The 16,972-nt window shown below is 46.2% G+C and overlaps 1 protein-coding gene across 1 annotated transcript; it reads right to left on the bottom strand.

Annotated features, from left to right (window-relative positions):
* Positions 1–2,650: 2,650 nt before the first annotated feature.
* Positions 2,651–14,786, bottom strand: LAX1 (lymphocyte transmembrane adaptor 1). Its single transcript, XM_002760688.7, has 5 exons — positions 14,347–14,786; positions 9,285–9,394; positions 8,746–8,856; positions 7,775–7,854; positions 2,651–5,296 (listed from the first exon to the last, which is right to left on the bottom strand). Exons 1-5 carry the CDS (start codon positions 14,433–14,435, stop codon positions 4,400–4,402), a joined length of 1,287 nt encoding a protein of 428 aa, XP_002760734.4. The 5' UTR covers positions 14,436–14,786; the 3' UTR covers positions 2,651–4,399.
* Positions 14,787–16,972: the final 2,186 nt, after the last annotated feature.

Below are 16,972 nucleotides of genomic sequence, written 5' to 3'. Positions count from 1 at the left end.
ATCTACCTTCCCAGTCTGGAGCTGGGAGTGCTGAAGGAAATGATTGGCAAGAGGAAAGGGAAGCCCGAGCAGGACACCGGCTTACTGACCGAAAGTTTCTGGAAATATTTGCAAGTCAGCATAGGCCCTCAGCCCACAGGAAACCCAGAAGTGACGATGAAGCCTGTTACAGTAAGGGGATGCTGAAGGAGGACAGATGCCAGAGGGACAGCAACACCTTATCTACTCCCCGTTAGAGGATAGGGGCTTCTAGAGGGAAGAAGGGAACTTAGCAAACCTCTGTATTTTGTACTAAACAGTATCCTGGTGGAAGACACAATCAATATAATATAGGTTTGAATAACTGATTAACTTCATTTATCCAGTTGAGGACTCAAAATGGGTTAGTTATCTTTGTTTGTTTGTTTGAGGCAGTCTTGCTGTCTCCCAGGCTGCAGTGGCAAGAATACAGCTCACTACAGCCTCGACCTCTTGGGCTCAAGCAGTCCTCCCACCTCAGCCTCCCACATAGCTGGGACTACAGGCAAGCACCATCATGTCTAGCTAATTTTTGTTTTGTAGAGATGGGGTTTTACTGTGTTGCCCAGGCTGGTCTTGAACCCCTGGGCTTAAGCCATCTGCCTGCCTTGGCCTCCCAAAGAGCTGGCATTGCAGGTGTGAGCCATCATGCCTGGCCTCGGTTATCTTTATATCTACTTTTACATCCTGTCCTAATCTTGAAAAACTTCCTCATATTTAGCATTATTGAGTGTATGAGATAAGACAATTAGTCAAAATTTCCTGGCAACTAATGTGAGAAAACAAAACCATAAATGGAAAGAAAAAAATTAACATTCAATAAAATTTTTTTCATTGACTCATTTGCAAAAAATTCTTAGAACAAGAAATAAACAGAAAAGCTACCTATCTGAGACAATCTACAATGCATTAATCATTCTTGATTTGGGAGAGTATGTAAGTGTGACTGGCTGATTGAGATATTCATATTATTGGTGTCTAAACAAGAGCTGGCTTAGGGCCAGGCGCGGTGGCTCACTCCTGTAATCCCAGCACTTTGGGAGACCGAGGCAGGTGGATCACGAGGTCAGGAGATCCAGACCGTCCTGGCCAACATGGAGAAACCCCTTCTCTACTAAAAACACAAAATTAGCTGGGTGTGGTGGCAGGTGCCTGTAATCTCAGCTACTTGGGAGGCTGAGGCAGGAGATCACTTGAACCTGGGAGATGAAGGTTGCAGTGAGCTGAGATCATGCCATTGCACAAGAATAAACAGAATTTTATTCTCTTCTGGCTTAGTTTATTCCAGGACCTGCCCCCAACAGTCCCTCCCAATACTGGGTGACAGCAATCGTCACAACTTCTTTTTTTTTTTTTTTTTGAGACAGAGTTTTGCCCTTGTTACCCAGGCTGGAGTGCAATGGCGCGATCTCAGCTTACCACAACCTCTGCCTCCTGGGTTCAGGCAATTCTCCTGCCTCAGCCTCTTGAGTAGCTGGGATTACAGGTATGCGCCACCATAATTTTTTGTATTTTTAGTAGACGGGGTTTCACCATGTTGACCAGGATGGTCTCGATCTCTTGACATCGTGATCCACCCGCCTCGGCCTCCCAAAGAGCTGGGATTACAGGCTTGAGCCACCGCGCCTGGCCATCATAACTTCTAATTTAGATCCCATAACTTTTCATCCTCTCTTAATTATGAGAATTCTCTCATGCCAATATTTAAGATTTTGTTCCGTTCATTTAAGCTTTATTCTCACATATGAGACAAACTTCTCCTTACTTGACTGTGGGGCTGTCTTTTCTCTGTGCTTGCTGCTGCCCTGGCTAACCCTGCTTGGCCCTCAGCACCAGACTGTCATGGTGTCCTCTGTGTGGCATGAATTTAAATGCTGGCCACTTGGTGGAGTAATGGTCTGTTTTCACTCACAACACTTCTGACACCAGACGTATGGGGATTTTTTTCCCCCAACAGCTGACTAGTTTTCCAGCTCTCTGGACACCAGTTGAGTGTCCTACAATTGAATTCTTATACTAACCTGTCTCTCCTTATCTACAATAGATTGACTTATTTAAGCCAAATATACATTTAAAGTAGTTTCAGAATTGCTAAACCATACTTCTGTGAGATACAAATTTACCAACCAGAGTGCAGTTTTTTTTTTGAGACAGAGTCTTACTCTGCCGCCCAGGCTGGAGTACAATGGCACAATCTCGGCTCACTGCAACCTCCGCCTCCCGGGTTCAAGCGATTCTCCAACTTCAGCCTTCCGAGTAGCTGGGATTACAGGAGCCCACCACCACACCCGGCTAATTTTGTATTTTTAGTAGAGATGGGATTTCACCATATTAGGCTGGTCTCGGACTCCTGACTTCGTGATCCGCCTGCCTCGGCCTCCCAAAGTCCTGGGATTACAGGTGTGAGCCACCGCGCCCCAGCAGAGTGCAATTTTTGTACACGGTTCTTTGTGTCCTTATCTACAGTTACAAGTCAAAACACTGTTTTCCAACTTTAATTGTCAGTTCTTTTTTTAACCCCATACCTTTCAGTGAGTTGATGTCATGCATTTATAGTACAACTAGATTCGTTAACCACAATTTACATACCATCCTGGGTTCCCTTTACGGTCTGTTCATTTTTAAAAATCTGCATACAACAAAGCCTCTTTTTCTAGTGTATATTTATTTATTTATTTATTTATTTTTGAGACTGAGTCTCACTCTATTGCCCAGGCTGGAGTGCAGTGGCATGATCTCAGCTCACTGCAACCTCTGCCTCCTGAGTTCAAGCGATTCTCCTGCCTCAGTCTCCTGAGTAGTTGGGACTACAGGCGAATGCTACCATGACCAGCTTATTTTTGGAGTTTTAGTAAAGATGGGGTTTTACCATGTTGGCCAGGATGGTCTCGATCTCCTGACCTTGTGGTCTACCCGCCCTGGCCTCCCAAAGTGCTGAGATTACAGGCATGAGCCACCACACCCAGCCATGTATATAGTTATTGTATTTGAAAATGGATATAGTCATGTATCCACCACACACAGTCTCATACAGAACAGCTCCAGCTCCATCAGCCTAAAAGTTCCCTTTGCAGCCCTTTGTAGCAAACTTCTCTCCTTTCCCCAAACCTGGTAACAACTGATCTGTTTTTCTTCCCTATAGTTTTGCTTTTTCCAGAATGCCATATGAATAGAATTGCACAACATGTAGACTTTTAGACCTAGCTTCTTTCACTTAGCAAAACGGATTTAAGATTTGTCCATATTATTGGGTGAACCAATAGTTCATTTATTTTTTTTTTAAGATGGGGTTTCACCATGTTGGTCAGGCTGGTCTTGAACTCCTGACCTCAGGTGATCCACCTGCCTTGGCCTCCAAAGTGCTTGGATTACAGGTGTGAGTCACCGCACCCGGCCAATAGTTCATTTTTTACTCTTGAGTATGGGTAAACTCAGGGAATATATATCAACAGTTTATCCAGTCACCTGTTGAAGGATATCTGGGTTATTTCTAGTTTTCAGTAATTATGAATGAAGCTGCTATAAATAGTCACTTGAGGATTTTTGTGTGAATGTAAGTTTTCAGTTCACTTGGGTCAATTTCTAGTAGTGGTGTGGCTGGGCCATATGATAAGTTATGCTTATAAGAAACTGCTGAACAGTTTTTCAGAGTGGCTCTGGCATGTCGCAATCCCATCAGCGACCAGTGAGAGTTCCTGTTCCTCTGCATCCTCAACCACATTTGGTTGCCCACACTTTTTTTTTTTTTAAGAGCGAGTCTTGCTCTGTCACCCAGCCTGGAGTGCAGTGGCATAATCTCGGCTCGCTGCAAACTCCACCTCCTACTTTCAAGGGATTCTCCTGCCTCAACCTCCTGAGTAGCTGGGATTATAGGCTCACACTACCAAGCTTGGCTAATTTTTATATTTGTAGTAGAGACGGGGTTTCTCCATGTTGGCCAGGCTGTTCTAGAACTCCTGGCATCAAGTGATCCGCCTGCCTTGGCCTACCAAAGTGCTGGGATTATAGGCACGAGCCACTGCCTGGCCTGCCCACACTCTTTAAAATGGAAATTGCCCACCCCACTCTATCCCAACTTCTTCCTTTCTTTTGACCTCTGCCTGGATTATACAATAATCTATACTCTTGCTTTGCAGCCTGTTGGTGTTAATGAAGGTAATAATCTTAGACTACTGTGCACTACTTCCCTGCTTTCCTCAGAGTTCTAGGAAGCAGTTTCAGCATGCATTCATAGGTTGGTACAGAAGATAACCACACTCTACTTGAGAAAAATTCCCTTCTGGAATTCCCAAACCTCTGCTTTTGTGTGGCCTCTTGGTTCCCGCTCATTTCAGCCTCTTTTTAGTCTAACCAAGTGAATCCACTGAAGCACTAGGGTTATTCACGGGTCTGCAGTGGACTCTGCAGTGGATAAAGATCCCACAGGATAGACTACTACATGTGGCTTTACAGCTGGGTACCTGGGTCTTAATGCATCAGGAAGGAGCTGAGTGCGAGGCCCCTGCTCAGAGTCCCTGCCCTCTAACTTGGCAATTAGCACATTCTCATAGTCATGGGAGTCCTCATTTGACATCTCTTCTCTAGGTTCCATCTCACTGTCCTCACTCTGTGTGAACGGCTGAAAGTCTCCATAATCCCCTGAAGCAAGGATTGTCCTTTTGACACATTGGACGTGGGTCCCTGGATCATCTGTCTTGTCCTCAACATGACATGTGTTTGAGGATGGCACATCTTTCTCAGCCTGTTGCTGGCTTCCACTGGGATCTGCTGCTGGAACATTTTCATAGTCTTTGCCGCACTGAAAAGCCACCCAGAGCTGCCTCTCCTGGATGGCACTGAGATCCAACCCTGTCATGTTGACATAGTCATTTGAGGTCTGAGAATAACCTTCTCCATCGCTGAGTGAATCACGTCCCTCAGTTCCTGGAGAATGAAACCTGGTACGGTCACCAGCATCCCCACAGCCCTCATCTCTTTCCTCACTAAACTCCTCCAGTTTCTGGGTACTGGGAAGAACAAATATATTTCTGGGAGGGCTTTTGGTAGAAGCTGAAGTCTCAGTAATCTCTTCTGCTGTGGGGACATTGACATAATCATGGGAATCCTCTGAAGAAATGCTTGTGCAGTCTCTGGAAGCTCTGACATTGACGCAGTGTGCTGAGGGAGTGAGGTTCCCACACATCTGGGGCACCAGGGCGTTGTCATAGATACCCACCGCGTACTCTGTGGCATGGATATGGGCTCTATTTTCCAGGGGGAGATTGCCTGCTTGGGAGGGCTATGAGGAAGAAGAGGAAACCAGAGATCAGGTGCAAGCAGAAATATGGACAGAGTCTTCTTCCCGGCAGATACCACTGGCATAGTTCACTTGGTTCTCCACCTCGGAGAAAATGCCTAAGTCAGGGGTCCCAATCTGCACAGCTCTCCATGCCAGGCAGGTATACGGGAAATGGGATGAGTTTAAGAAGAGCAACAGTGCAAATGTGATGATAAATTGCACCTGGTTTTTGGCCACAGAATGGGAATCAATGGGGGGTGGAAGGAAAGTATTATCAACCCTAGAGCCCATTGAGAGGCTGTACAACATAGTGGCTAAAGGTGAGGCTTAGACTCAGACTGAAGGCACCAATCCTAGCCTCCCCACCTTGTGCCAAGTGAGTATGAGCACCTGACCTAATCTTTTGGTGTCTTCATTTCCCAGTTTATAAAATGAGGATTATCATAATATTTACATCATAAGTTTGTTTTGGTTTTCAATTTTGAGAACGAATTTCACTCTTGTTGCCCAGGCTGGAGTGCGGTGGCATAATCTCAGCTCACTGCAACCTCCGCCTCCCATTTTCAATTAATTTTCCTGCTTCAGCCTCCTGAGTAGCTGGGATTACAGGTGCCTGCTACCACCACCCGGCTATTTTTTTTGTATTTTTAGTAGAGACAGGGTTTCACCATGTTGGCCAGGCTGGTCTCAAACTCCTGACCTCAGGTGATTCTCCTGCCTCAGCTTCCCAAAGTGCTGGGATTACAGACATGAGCCACTGCGCCTGGCCACAGCATAAGATTTTGTGAGGAGTAAATGGATTACTTTGTATAAATGGTTTAGAATAGCTCCTGGCACATAGAAAACACTGAAAATTGCTTGCTTCTTTATTTTTAAGAGTGCAACAGCATGATCTTGGCTCACTGCAACCCCCGCCTCCCAGATTCAAGAGATTCTCCTGTCTCAGCCTCCCAAGTAGCTGGGATTACAGGTGCCCGATGCCATGCCCGGCTAATTTTTGTATTTTTAATAAAGATGGAGTTTCACCATGCTAGGTAGGGTGGTCTCGAATGCCTGACCTCAGTTGATCCACCAACCTTAGCCTCCCAAAGTGCTGAGATTACAGGCATGAGCCACTGTGCCTGGCAGAAAAATCCTTGCCATTTTATTAGAGGGAGAGGTGATACAAAGATTCAGCTGATTGTAGCCATTCAGGAATGCTGGTCTGATGTTTCCAGAAATTCTGAATTTTCAAGAAAAGCTGGAAATCTGGACTTTCAGATGTCTTAAAATGTCTTCATTAAAAAAAATTTTTTTTGAGACAGAATCTCTCTTTGTTGCCCAGACTGCAGTCTCCATCCCCCGGGCTCAAGTGATCCTCTTGCTTCAGCCTCCTAAATAGCTGAGACTACAGATGTGTACCACCAGGCTCAGCTAATTTTTTTTATTTTTAGTAGAGACAAGGTCCTGCTAAGTTGTCCAGCCTGGTCTCAAACTCCTGGGCTCAAGCCATGCTCCTCTCTCAGCCTCCCAAAGTGCTGGGATTATAGACATGAGCCACTGCACCTGGTCTCCATTTTTAAATGTTGGCAATTGATTCAAAATATTCTCTTTTTCTGAGACGGAGTTTTGCTCTTATTGCCCAGTCTGGACTGCAATGGCGTGATCTCGGCTCACTGCAACCTCTGCCTCCTGGATTCAAGCAATTCTCCTGCCTCAGCCTCCCAAGTAGCTGGGATTACAGGCACACACCACCATGCCCAGCTAATTTTTTTGTATTTTTAATAGACACGAGGTTTCTCCATGTTGGTCAAGCTGGTCTCGAACTCCTGACCTCAAGTGATGCACCCTCCTCGGCCTCCCAAAGTGCTGGGATTACTTGCATGAGCCACGGCGCCCGGCCCAAAATATTCTTAAGACACTAGAGTCCAAGCCAAGTACATTTGTGAATTTAAGACAATTTGGTACCTAAACTCCCTTTGGGAGGCCAAGGTGGGCAGATTGCTTGGGCTCAGGAGTTTGAAACCAGCCTGAGCAACATGGTAAAATCCCATCTGGGGCTGTGGCCCCAGCTACTTGGGGGGCTAAGGTGGGAGAATCGCCTGAGCCCAGGAAGCAGAGGTTGTAGTGAGTCGTGATCATGCCACTGTACTCCAGCTTGGGTAACAAAGTGAGACCCAGTCTCAAAAAAAACCTATATTTATATATAGTTATATATACACACACACACACCAGTCACTTTCAGTTCTGACATTATGCACTTGAATGTCTGTTCCCTGGCACCCTTTTTAAAACAGGCACTTGCCTCTGTCCTTAATTTTTCCTTTTGGGTATAGGGAGGTCCTGAGGCTAGTCTTCCCAATTTATTCATAGGACTTCAGGCAAGTGCCCAAAGGCATGCTGTTTGTTTGGAGTGAAACCAGATCCAAGCCCTATAACTCTGTCCCCTCAGTTCTTCTGCCAGAAACATGTCATTCTCCCAAGAAGCTTGATTCTTACCACATGCTCAGGGCTCTCAGAACTTCTGGAGAGGAGGCTCTCAGTACTGAAAATGCGGATACTCCTTGACTGATGTCTCCCTGAAAGGACAGAGAACAGATCCTGAAGAGAGCCAGTCCTCTGGGTGCTTCAGCCCAAGTAACCCCTGCATCATGGATGAACTGAGTTTCATGGTGTCTGGAATTTCCAGCCTTGGGTCTGGGGTTCTGCAGTGTTCTGAGGTCAGAGCTATGGGGAGGACACTCTGAGGCACCTGTCAGCTTCTGTGGCACTGGAGGATGCTAGCACAGAGGTTGGGAGGCTGAGAAACAAGCCCCAATGGGAGAACCTCCTCCCCAGCCCATCCTCTGCCTGTGATGCTGCCACTGAAATTCTCCTCCTTTTCGTCTTTCGCATGCCTGGACACACTTGGCTTTCTTCTGTTGCCTTAACATTAAGAAAAAAAAACAGGCTGGGAACAGTGGCTCATGCCTGTAATCCCAGCACTTTTGGAAGCTGAGGCGGATGGATCAAGAGGTCAGAAGTTCAAGGCCAGTCTGGCCAACATAATGAAACCCTGTCTCTACTAAAAATACAAAACATTAGCCGGGTGTGGTGGTGTGCACCTGTAATGCAGCTAATCAGGAGGCTGAGGCAGGAGAATCATGTGAACCTGGGAGGTGGATGTTGCAGTGAGCTAAGATCGTATTGGATTCCAGCCCCAGCAACAATACAAGACTTCATTTAAAAAAAAAAAAAAAAAAAACAAAAAAACAATTCCCAGCCCAGATGACCCTCCGCTCCTTTTCTGGAGCCCTCCAGGCACCCCTGGAGTTGCAGCTGACCGTCTGTTTATCCCAGTCTCCCTGATGCTCTCTGAAGGGCAAACAGGTTTGAGAGCTTAGAGGAAGTTGCTTCTGGAGAGTGAGAGGCACATTCTGGGAGCGGAAGTCTGAACATCTGGATTCCGTGGATTAGAAGGAAAAACCTACCCAGCTCTTCTTGTTGCCAAGGCAAGATGTCATAAATATTTTTGGCTCTTTGTCTGGTTTGTGGCAGAGTCAGCAAGGGCATGACGGTAACTCGGAGGTAAGGAACTTGCCCTGCAAAGCAATGAGAGAGATGGGCGTCGTGGCGGGGTCAGCTGCACAGAGTGTAGGGACTCATGGGAACGAGATGGCCCCTGAAAATGCTCCCCATCCTCGCCAGTGCTCACAAAAATACACTTGCACACTTGAGCTACAGAAATTTTCATTTGAGTGAGAGGAGTAGGGGACTTGATGGGCAGAGCATAAAGAGGAAACTGGCCTCAGGGCCACCCGGACAATGTCCTTCCCAGGGGAACCGCATCAGTGCTGGGCCTTTGGGGCCACAGTTCAGGATCTTGAATGAGACAATGGCCAGTGTATCAGGTAAGAACCGAGGACTCCCCAGGCCAATAGTTTATTCCTGGAAAATAAGCTGGGCTTTAATTACCAGGCTAGATAATTAATCCTACTGTGTCTCAACTCAGGACAAACAAGGGACTCACGCTTCTTCCGCTTATTCCAGTTCCACAGAATGCAGAAAACCGCAACGACCAGGAGGATGGCGAGGAGTCCCAGGAACCCAGAAAAGATGCTGCTGATCTGGTCTTTATTTCTAGAAAATCAATCACATGCCATGTGCTAGCTGTAGGAGGGTGGGGAGGCTGGAGGAGACATTTCCTTCAAGAGTTAGAGCCTGAAGATTTGGAATGGAAGCTGAGTGAGGGAAAGCCGAGGTGGGGTGTGGTGGAAAAGAGGGCTATCTCTGGATATGGACTTTATGGAGAGAGGGGAAGGGAACTGCTCCTTTCAAACACCTACTGAGCTTCAGGGGTTTGCATGTGAGACTTATTTAATCTTTATAGCAATCCTATCTCACTTTGCGGCCAAGTAACCTGAGATTTAGACTCAGGGGAGTAAAGGAACATGTCAGAGATTACCCAAGTAGGAAGGAGCAGAGGAGGAATGTGATCTAGGTCTGTTTGTGTTCAAAGGCCAGCTCTTTTCACTCTGCCACAGTGTCCTCCAAACCTGCAAAGTCAAATTCATCTGTCCTCTCCCCTTCTTGTTCCCTACTCATGAGCTTCCTGGCTTGCTTGGAGGAGAGAATTAGCCAACTTACAATTAGGGAGTGGCTCTGTGACAGAGTCCAACTTGCATGAACTTGAATAACCCCCGCAGCACCCATTTGTGGAGTGGAGCTGGTCTCTAAGCTGCTGTTGTGTGGAGTTTTTTCTTTTCTTTTTAGAGAGTCTTGCTCTGGCACCCAGGCTGGAGTGCAGTGGTATGATCTTGGTTCACTGCAACCTCTGCCTCCGGGTTCAAGTGATTCTTCTGCCTCAGCCTCCTGAGTAGCTGGGACTACAGGTGCATGCCACCACACCCAGCTATTTTTTTTTTTTTCTTTTTTGTGAGACAGAGTTTTGCTCTTGTTGCCCAGACTGGAGTGCAATGGCGTGATCTCACCTCACTGCAACCTCCGCCTCCTGGGTTCAAGTGATTCTCCTGCCTCAGCCTCCCAAGTAGCTAGGATTACAGGCATGTGCCACCATGCCTGGCTAATTTTTGTATTTTTAGTAGAGACAAGGTTTCTTCATGTTGGTCAGGCTGGTCTTGAACTCCCAACTTCAGGTAATCTGCCTGCCTTAGTATCCCAAAGTGCCAGGAGTATAGGCATGAGCCACCACACTCAGCCTAAATTTTTGTATTTTTAGTAGAGACAGGGTTCACCATGTTGGCCAGGTTGGTCTCAAACTCCTGACCTCGTGATCCACCTGCCTCAGCCTCCCAGTGTGCTGGGATTACAGGGTTTGAGCCACCGCTCCCGCCTAGCCAACTTTCTCTGCCTAACAGACATCTCAAACCAAAGCAGAGTTGCTGTTCTCCCCACATAAACCTGCTACTCCCCTGATGTTTCCCATCATCTAGTGGCTTAGTCAAAAACCTTGGAGCCAGGTTGGGCACGGCAGCTCACACCTGTAATCCCAGTACTTTTGGAGGCCAAGGCGGGCAGATCATGAGGTCAGGAGTTTGAGACCAGCCTGACCAACATAGTGAAACTGCGTCTCTACTAAAAATACAAAAATTAGCTGGGCCAGGTGGCGTGTGCCTGTTATCCCAGCTACTCAGGAGGCTGAGGCCGGAGAATCACTTGAACCAGGGAGTCAGAGGTTGTGGTGAGCTGAGATTGCACCACTGCACTCCAGCCTGAGCAACAGAGAAAGACTCCATCTCAAAAAAAAAAAACAACAAAAAACAAAAAACCCAAAAATACCCTTGGAGCTCATGCCCCACTTCCAGTCAACCAGCAGATTCTATCTGCCTTACCCTGGGCATTTATTCCAAATCCAACCACCCTTTCCTCCTCTGCTGTCCCCACTTGGGTTTAAGCCACTGTGTGTTTCACATGAACCTTTGCAAGAACCTTCCTGGTGGGTCTCCTTTCTTTAACTCTCGGCTACATACTACCTTCACACAAAAGCCAGTGTGATGATTCTAAACAGTCAGTCAGATCACATCCCTCCTCTACTCCTCACTCTCCCTGGCTTCGAGTGACTTAGAATAAAGTTTGTAGTCCTTCCTCAGTGAGGACTTTATGGCACGATGTGATCTGGCCTCTGCCTATCTCTGACCTTACTTCCTACCACTTTCCCTCTGACTTTGCCTGCCAGGAAAAGCACGGTTCTGTGTCAGACCTGCCACTCCCTCTCCCAGGAACCCTCTTCTCCCAGCTGTCTGCATGGCTGAGTCCCTCATTTCATTTAGGTCTCTTCTGAAATGTCAAATGTCATCTCCTCACACGGGTCTTCTATGGCCACACCCTATTGCTTATAGTCCCCTTGCTGTGCTCCACCTTTTCTTCATGGCACTGATGATTGATTGATATTATATGTTCATTTGCTTGTCTGTTTATCTTTTTTTTTTTTTTTTTGAGATGGATTTTCCCTCTTATTGCCCAAGCTGGAGTGCAATGGTGTAATTTCAGCTCACTGCAACCTCTGCCTCCCTGGTTCAAGCAATTCTCCTGCCTCAGCCTCCCAAGTAGCTGGGATTACAGGCACCTGCCACCATGCCCGGCTAATTTTTTGTATTTTTAATAGAAACAGGGTTTCACTATGTTAGCCAGACTAGTCTTGAACTCCTAACCTCAGGTGATGTGCCCGCCTCAGCCTCCCAAAGTGCTGGGATTACAGGTGTGAGCCACCACACCTGGCCGTTTATCATTTTTTTTTAACTAAAGAAAAAAAAAACTTTAAGACAGTCTCCATGTGTTGCCCAGACTGGTAACTGCTGGGCTCAAGTTATCCTCCTGCCTCGGCCTCCCAAAGTGCTTGGATGATGGGTGTGAGCCACCATGCTCAGCCTTGTTTATCATTTGACTCTCCAACTTGACTATAAGCTTCAGGAGGTTATGGACTCCTTTATCCTGTTTAACTAGTGCCCTAAACAGGGCTTGGTATTTAGTAAGGCCCCGATGAATATTTGTTAAATGAATGAGTGACTGAATTAATGAAAGAATTAATATGGAAATAGTTTTGAGTGTAGTACAGCCATTATGGAAAAACTATGGAGGTTCTTCAGAAAATTAAAAATAAAATTACCAAAGCTGGGTGCAGTGGCTAGCTCCTGTAATCCCAGCGCTTTGGGAGGCCAAGGTGAGTGGATCACTTGAGGTCAGAGTTCAAGACCAATCTGGCCAACATGATGAAACCCCATCTCTACTAAAATTGCAAAAAAAAAAATTAGCTGGGCATGGTGGCACATGCCCATAATCCCAGCTACTCAGGAGGCTGAGACAGGAGAATTGCTTGAACCCGGGAGGTGGAGGTTGCAGTGAGCCAAGATCATGCCATTGCGCTCCAGCCTGGGCAGCAGAGCGAGACTGTGTCTCAAAACAACAACAACAACAACAACAACAACAACAACTACCATATGATCCAGTGATCTCACTACTGGGGATATATCTGAAGGAAATGAAATCGGTATTTGAAAAGCATGCCTACACTCCATACTTATTTCACTATAGTCAAAATGTGGACTCAACCTACATATCCATCAATAGATGAAAAAAAAGTGAATACTAATCAGCCTTTAAAAAAGAAGGGAATCCTGTCATTTTTGACAACATGAATGAAACTAGAGGTTGTTATGTTAAATGAAATAAGCCAGGCACAAAAAGATAAATACCAGATGATCTCACTCACATGTGGAGTGGACAGCTGAACTCATAGAAATGGAGGAATGCTGGTTACCAGGGAGGGGTTGCAGAGATGTTGGTCAAAGGATTCAGAATTTCACTTAGAGAAAGAGTAAGTTCAGGAGATCTGTTGTGTAACATGGTGACTATAGTTATAAAAATGTCATATTCTTGAGAATTACTGAGAAAGTTTTAGTATTCTCACCACAAAAATATTGTGAAGTAATGTGTATTTTCATTGGTTTAATTTAGCTGTTGCACAATGTATACATATTTCAAAACAATAGGGTATCATGATAAATATATATAATTTTGATTTGCTAATTAGAAAGAAAGAAAGAAATACTTTTGGAGGGATGCTTCAGGCTTCTGAGTTTTGTGAATTCATTGCTCATCAATGCTTGTATCTACCTGCAAGTGACATGTGTTTGCCAGGCTAATAACATTTATTTCCCAAAACTACTGCAATTTTATTTTATTTTATTTTTTGAGACAGAGTTTTTGTATTGTCACCAAGGCTGGAGTGCAATGGCATGATCTCGGCTCACTGCAACCACTACCTCCAGGGTTCAAGTGATTTTTCTGCCTCAGCTTCCCAAGTATCTGGGACTGTCGGCAGATGCCACCACGCCTGGCTAATTTTTGTGTTTTCAGTAGAGATGGGGTTTCACCATGTCGGCCAGGCTGGTCTCAAACTCCTGACCTCAGGTGATCCGCCCACGTTGGCCTCCCAAAGTGCTGGGATTACAGGCGTGAGCCACTATGCCCGGCCTCAAAATGACTGCAATTTAAAAATTGTCATTGGGTTATATTTTTATTATAATACTGAAATTTATAGCTATCAATGTTTTTAAAGTTTCAACTGCTGATGGATTTTTAGTTTTGTTTGTATGAGATTGAAAGGATTAGCAGTAATTTATACCCACGATTAGTTAGTTCTGTAAGAATTTATGTCCTAAAGACATATCTTTATTACATCTATCACTACACTTTTTTACTCATGGCAAGTTTTCGGATCTCAAAACACATCCTTGGAAAACTCAGTTTTTTGTTTCTGTCATGGGGACATCTAGGAAAGATTGACACCAGGGTTCAGGGCCTCTGAGAGGTGAGAAATCCAACTAAAGCTAGTCCAGGTTTTCAGGACCAGTGTTATCACAGTTTTTCTTCAACCACAATATCCTCTTTGTTTCCTCAATACCTGCCTTTCCCCCTAGCACCCCTGAAGAAAAGCCTCCAATCCTAGAGTTTAGTGGTCAGCCTGGGTGCTGAGAGGTGGCATCACTGCTGTATAAGAAGCTCTTAGGAGTGGACTAAGACCTTCTGCCTCAATCAGGGGAGGGTGGAGCTCACCACCCTGAGTCACTTACCTGTCTGGGCTGCTGGGAGTCACATGCAGAGTGTTGAACTCCAAGATCCTCTCTCCGATTGTCGGAAGGGTTGTGGTGACACCATCCATTGTCTCAGGAACCTTTCAGATGCTCTCTGGATTCAGCTTCTAAGTTTCTTTGAATCATAATCAGTTACCCAGCATGTCTATCACCTCCACCACCCCCAACAAACTTCCTATCTTGTGTCTACCTCTGAAGTGTCAGGCTGAGTTGACCCAAAATACATAAGCTCAGGTTTGGTTCTACCTGGATGTGGCTAATGCCCACTGCAGGAGTGCAATCTCATCCGGACGTGGTGCCTCCGAGTGAGGTGGCTCAGAGAGAATCTATGGCCTCTGCCTTCTGGTGGAAACATAAGGGGCACGGAGGGGGAAACTGCCAAGAGGCTCAAGAGAGGCTCCGTGAGAAGCTCATCTTCCTTCAACACCCAAAGCAAAGTGAAAAGAGCAAACCACTTTGCCAGAATGGAAACAGAGAGTCAGTCACCGGAAACAGCACCACCAATGTGCTAATGAAATGCAGGGCACAGGAAACGCTGCTCAGTTCTTAATCTGCTAGAAGAAAACATATCTTCCCTGGGTTTGCCAGGTGCTCTGTGGTCTATGATGAGTGTGATTAAAAATGGGGCAGGGTGGTAGAGAACTTGTGATTCTTTACCCTGGGGTTCTGAGACATTTAGAGTTTTACAAGTCTTCGAATTTATAGTGTTTTCTAAGCAAGTCTAAGGAGCACTGGAGGTTGCCTTTTAGAGACAGACAAATGCAGATCTCTGGGACCCTCCTCTGATTCAGTAAGTGGAGGGCAGGCTTTGGACATCGATGCTCTCCAGGTGATTTTGACAGAGCTGGTCTGTATGTCAAGTTTCGGGAATCTCTGCTCTGGGCACTACCTTAAGAATGGATGCTATGCTGGGTTAGCAGGGCCTCTGCTCCCCTAAGGTGACCTTCCACAGCTCCTGGCTTCTGGGAATCTCCTGTTCTCAGGGTTCTTTTGAAGATCAGTCATAGTCCTACTTGTCACACACCTGTCACAGAAGCTGGATAGTTCATCCCTGAGAGCTACCCAAAATCTTCCAAACTGTGAGGATTGGTCGAAATCTGTTGCTAGCTCCCCTCCCTTCTTGAGCCTACTAATTTCTAGAAACACTCTTTGCATCTTGGGAGAGTCCAAAGAGAAAGGGCCACTAAGACTGTTGTGAGGATGTGAAGAAGAACCTCTCTGATTGCACTTTCCGCAAGGAAATGGATTCCCAGATAATGAATCGGGGGGAAGACCAGCAGCACTCATGCTTCCCTCCCATCTCTTCCCAGTGGACACTGAGGTCCTCAGCTTTCCTGAGCTGGCAACCCCTGGCCTGTCTGGGTCTAGACTCTCACAGAGTCCCCAGGGGCTGCAGACTAGCCCTGACCGGCTTTCCAAGGAGCTGTATCATTCCAGGTCCCGGACTCCTTCCCTCCCAGGAGCTTCACCTTGCAGGAAGCAGAAATGGCTCAGAGGCAGCTGATTCTGGAGCTGGAACCCGGGTCTCTGCCCACTTCTTTGGATCAGGTCTGGGTAGGAACTAGGACTACTCACAAGATTTATCATGCTGATGGGACTGTGTGTGAACCAGGAACTTGGAAAGCAGTACAAGGGAAGGGTGCATGGAACCAAACCTCAGAACCATGACTGCTACTTAAAAAGAGAAAAGTTTTTTTGAAAGAACTTTTCCATTGCATGTGATCATTTCAGGGCCTCACTTATCTTATCTTTCCTCTGACTGTCTGATTCTCTCCTGCCCCCACATCCGAGGGAAATCACCACCTCAGAGGTAGCTGCCTGTTACCTACCCCAGGCTGCAGGCCAGTGCCAGGTTTCCAACCCCCGGCTGTGCCCCTCATCCTGCTCTCTTTTCCTTCCCCACGGGGCAAAATCCAATTAAACTAGCAAAACAAAAAAAAGTAGGTAGCTGAAATGATTCATCATAATAGCAGAAAAAAACAACACTCATTCCTGGGAAATGGGGTGTATGTTTTAAATCCAATTGCTCTAGTGTTGTTGATGTTGCTTTTTTTCTGAGACAGGGTTTCACCCCCATTGCCCAGGCTGGAGTGCAGCGGCATGCTCTTGCTCACTACAACCTCTGCCTCCTGGGCTCAAGCTATTCTCTTGCCTCAGCCTCCCAAGTAGCTGGGACTACAGGGACGCACCACCATACATGGCTAATTTTTGCATTTTTAGTAGAAACAAGGTTTCAACTTGTTAGCCAGGCTGGTCTGAACTCCTGGGCTCAAGTGACAGGACCACCTCGGCCTTCCAAAGTTCTGGGATTACAGGTGGGAGATGTTGAAATATGCATGCTTTGAATGAAGTGACCTTCCAAACAGGCTTTGTGTGAGAAATGTGGCTGTTTATTCACCTGGGTGCAGGTGGGCTAAGGCCGAAAAGGGCATTAGCAAAGGGCAGTGTGTTAGGAGTTGGTTTAATAGGTTTGGGTAGTTTTTGGGGGGTGGGGTGTTGCAGAGTAAGTTCAGTTACAGTGGTGGGGGGTAGGGGCAAAGGAGTATACACGACCACAAGTTCAGTTACAATGGCAGGGTTGGGTGAGAGGTATTTACATTATCAT

The sequence above is a fragment of the Callithrix jacchus genome, chromosome 19 (genome assembly GCF_049354715.1).
Source record: "Callithrix jacchus isolate 240 chromosome 19, calJac240_pri, whole genome shotgun sequence".
In the NCBI taxonomy this organism is placed as follows: Eukaryota; Metazoa; Chordata; class Mammalia; order Primates; family Cebidae; genus Callithrix; species Callithrix jacchus.
The sequence above is the reverse complement of the archived record's forward strand: the minus strand, read 5'-3'. Positions and strand labels throughout refer to the sequence as shown.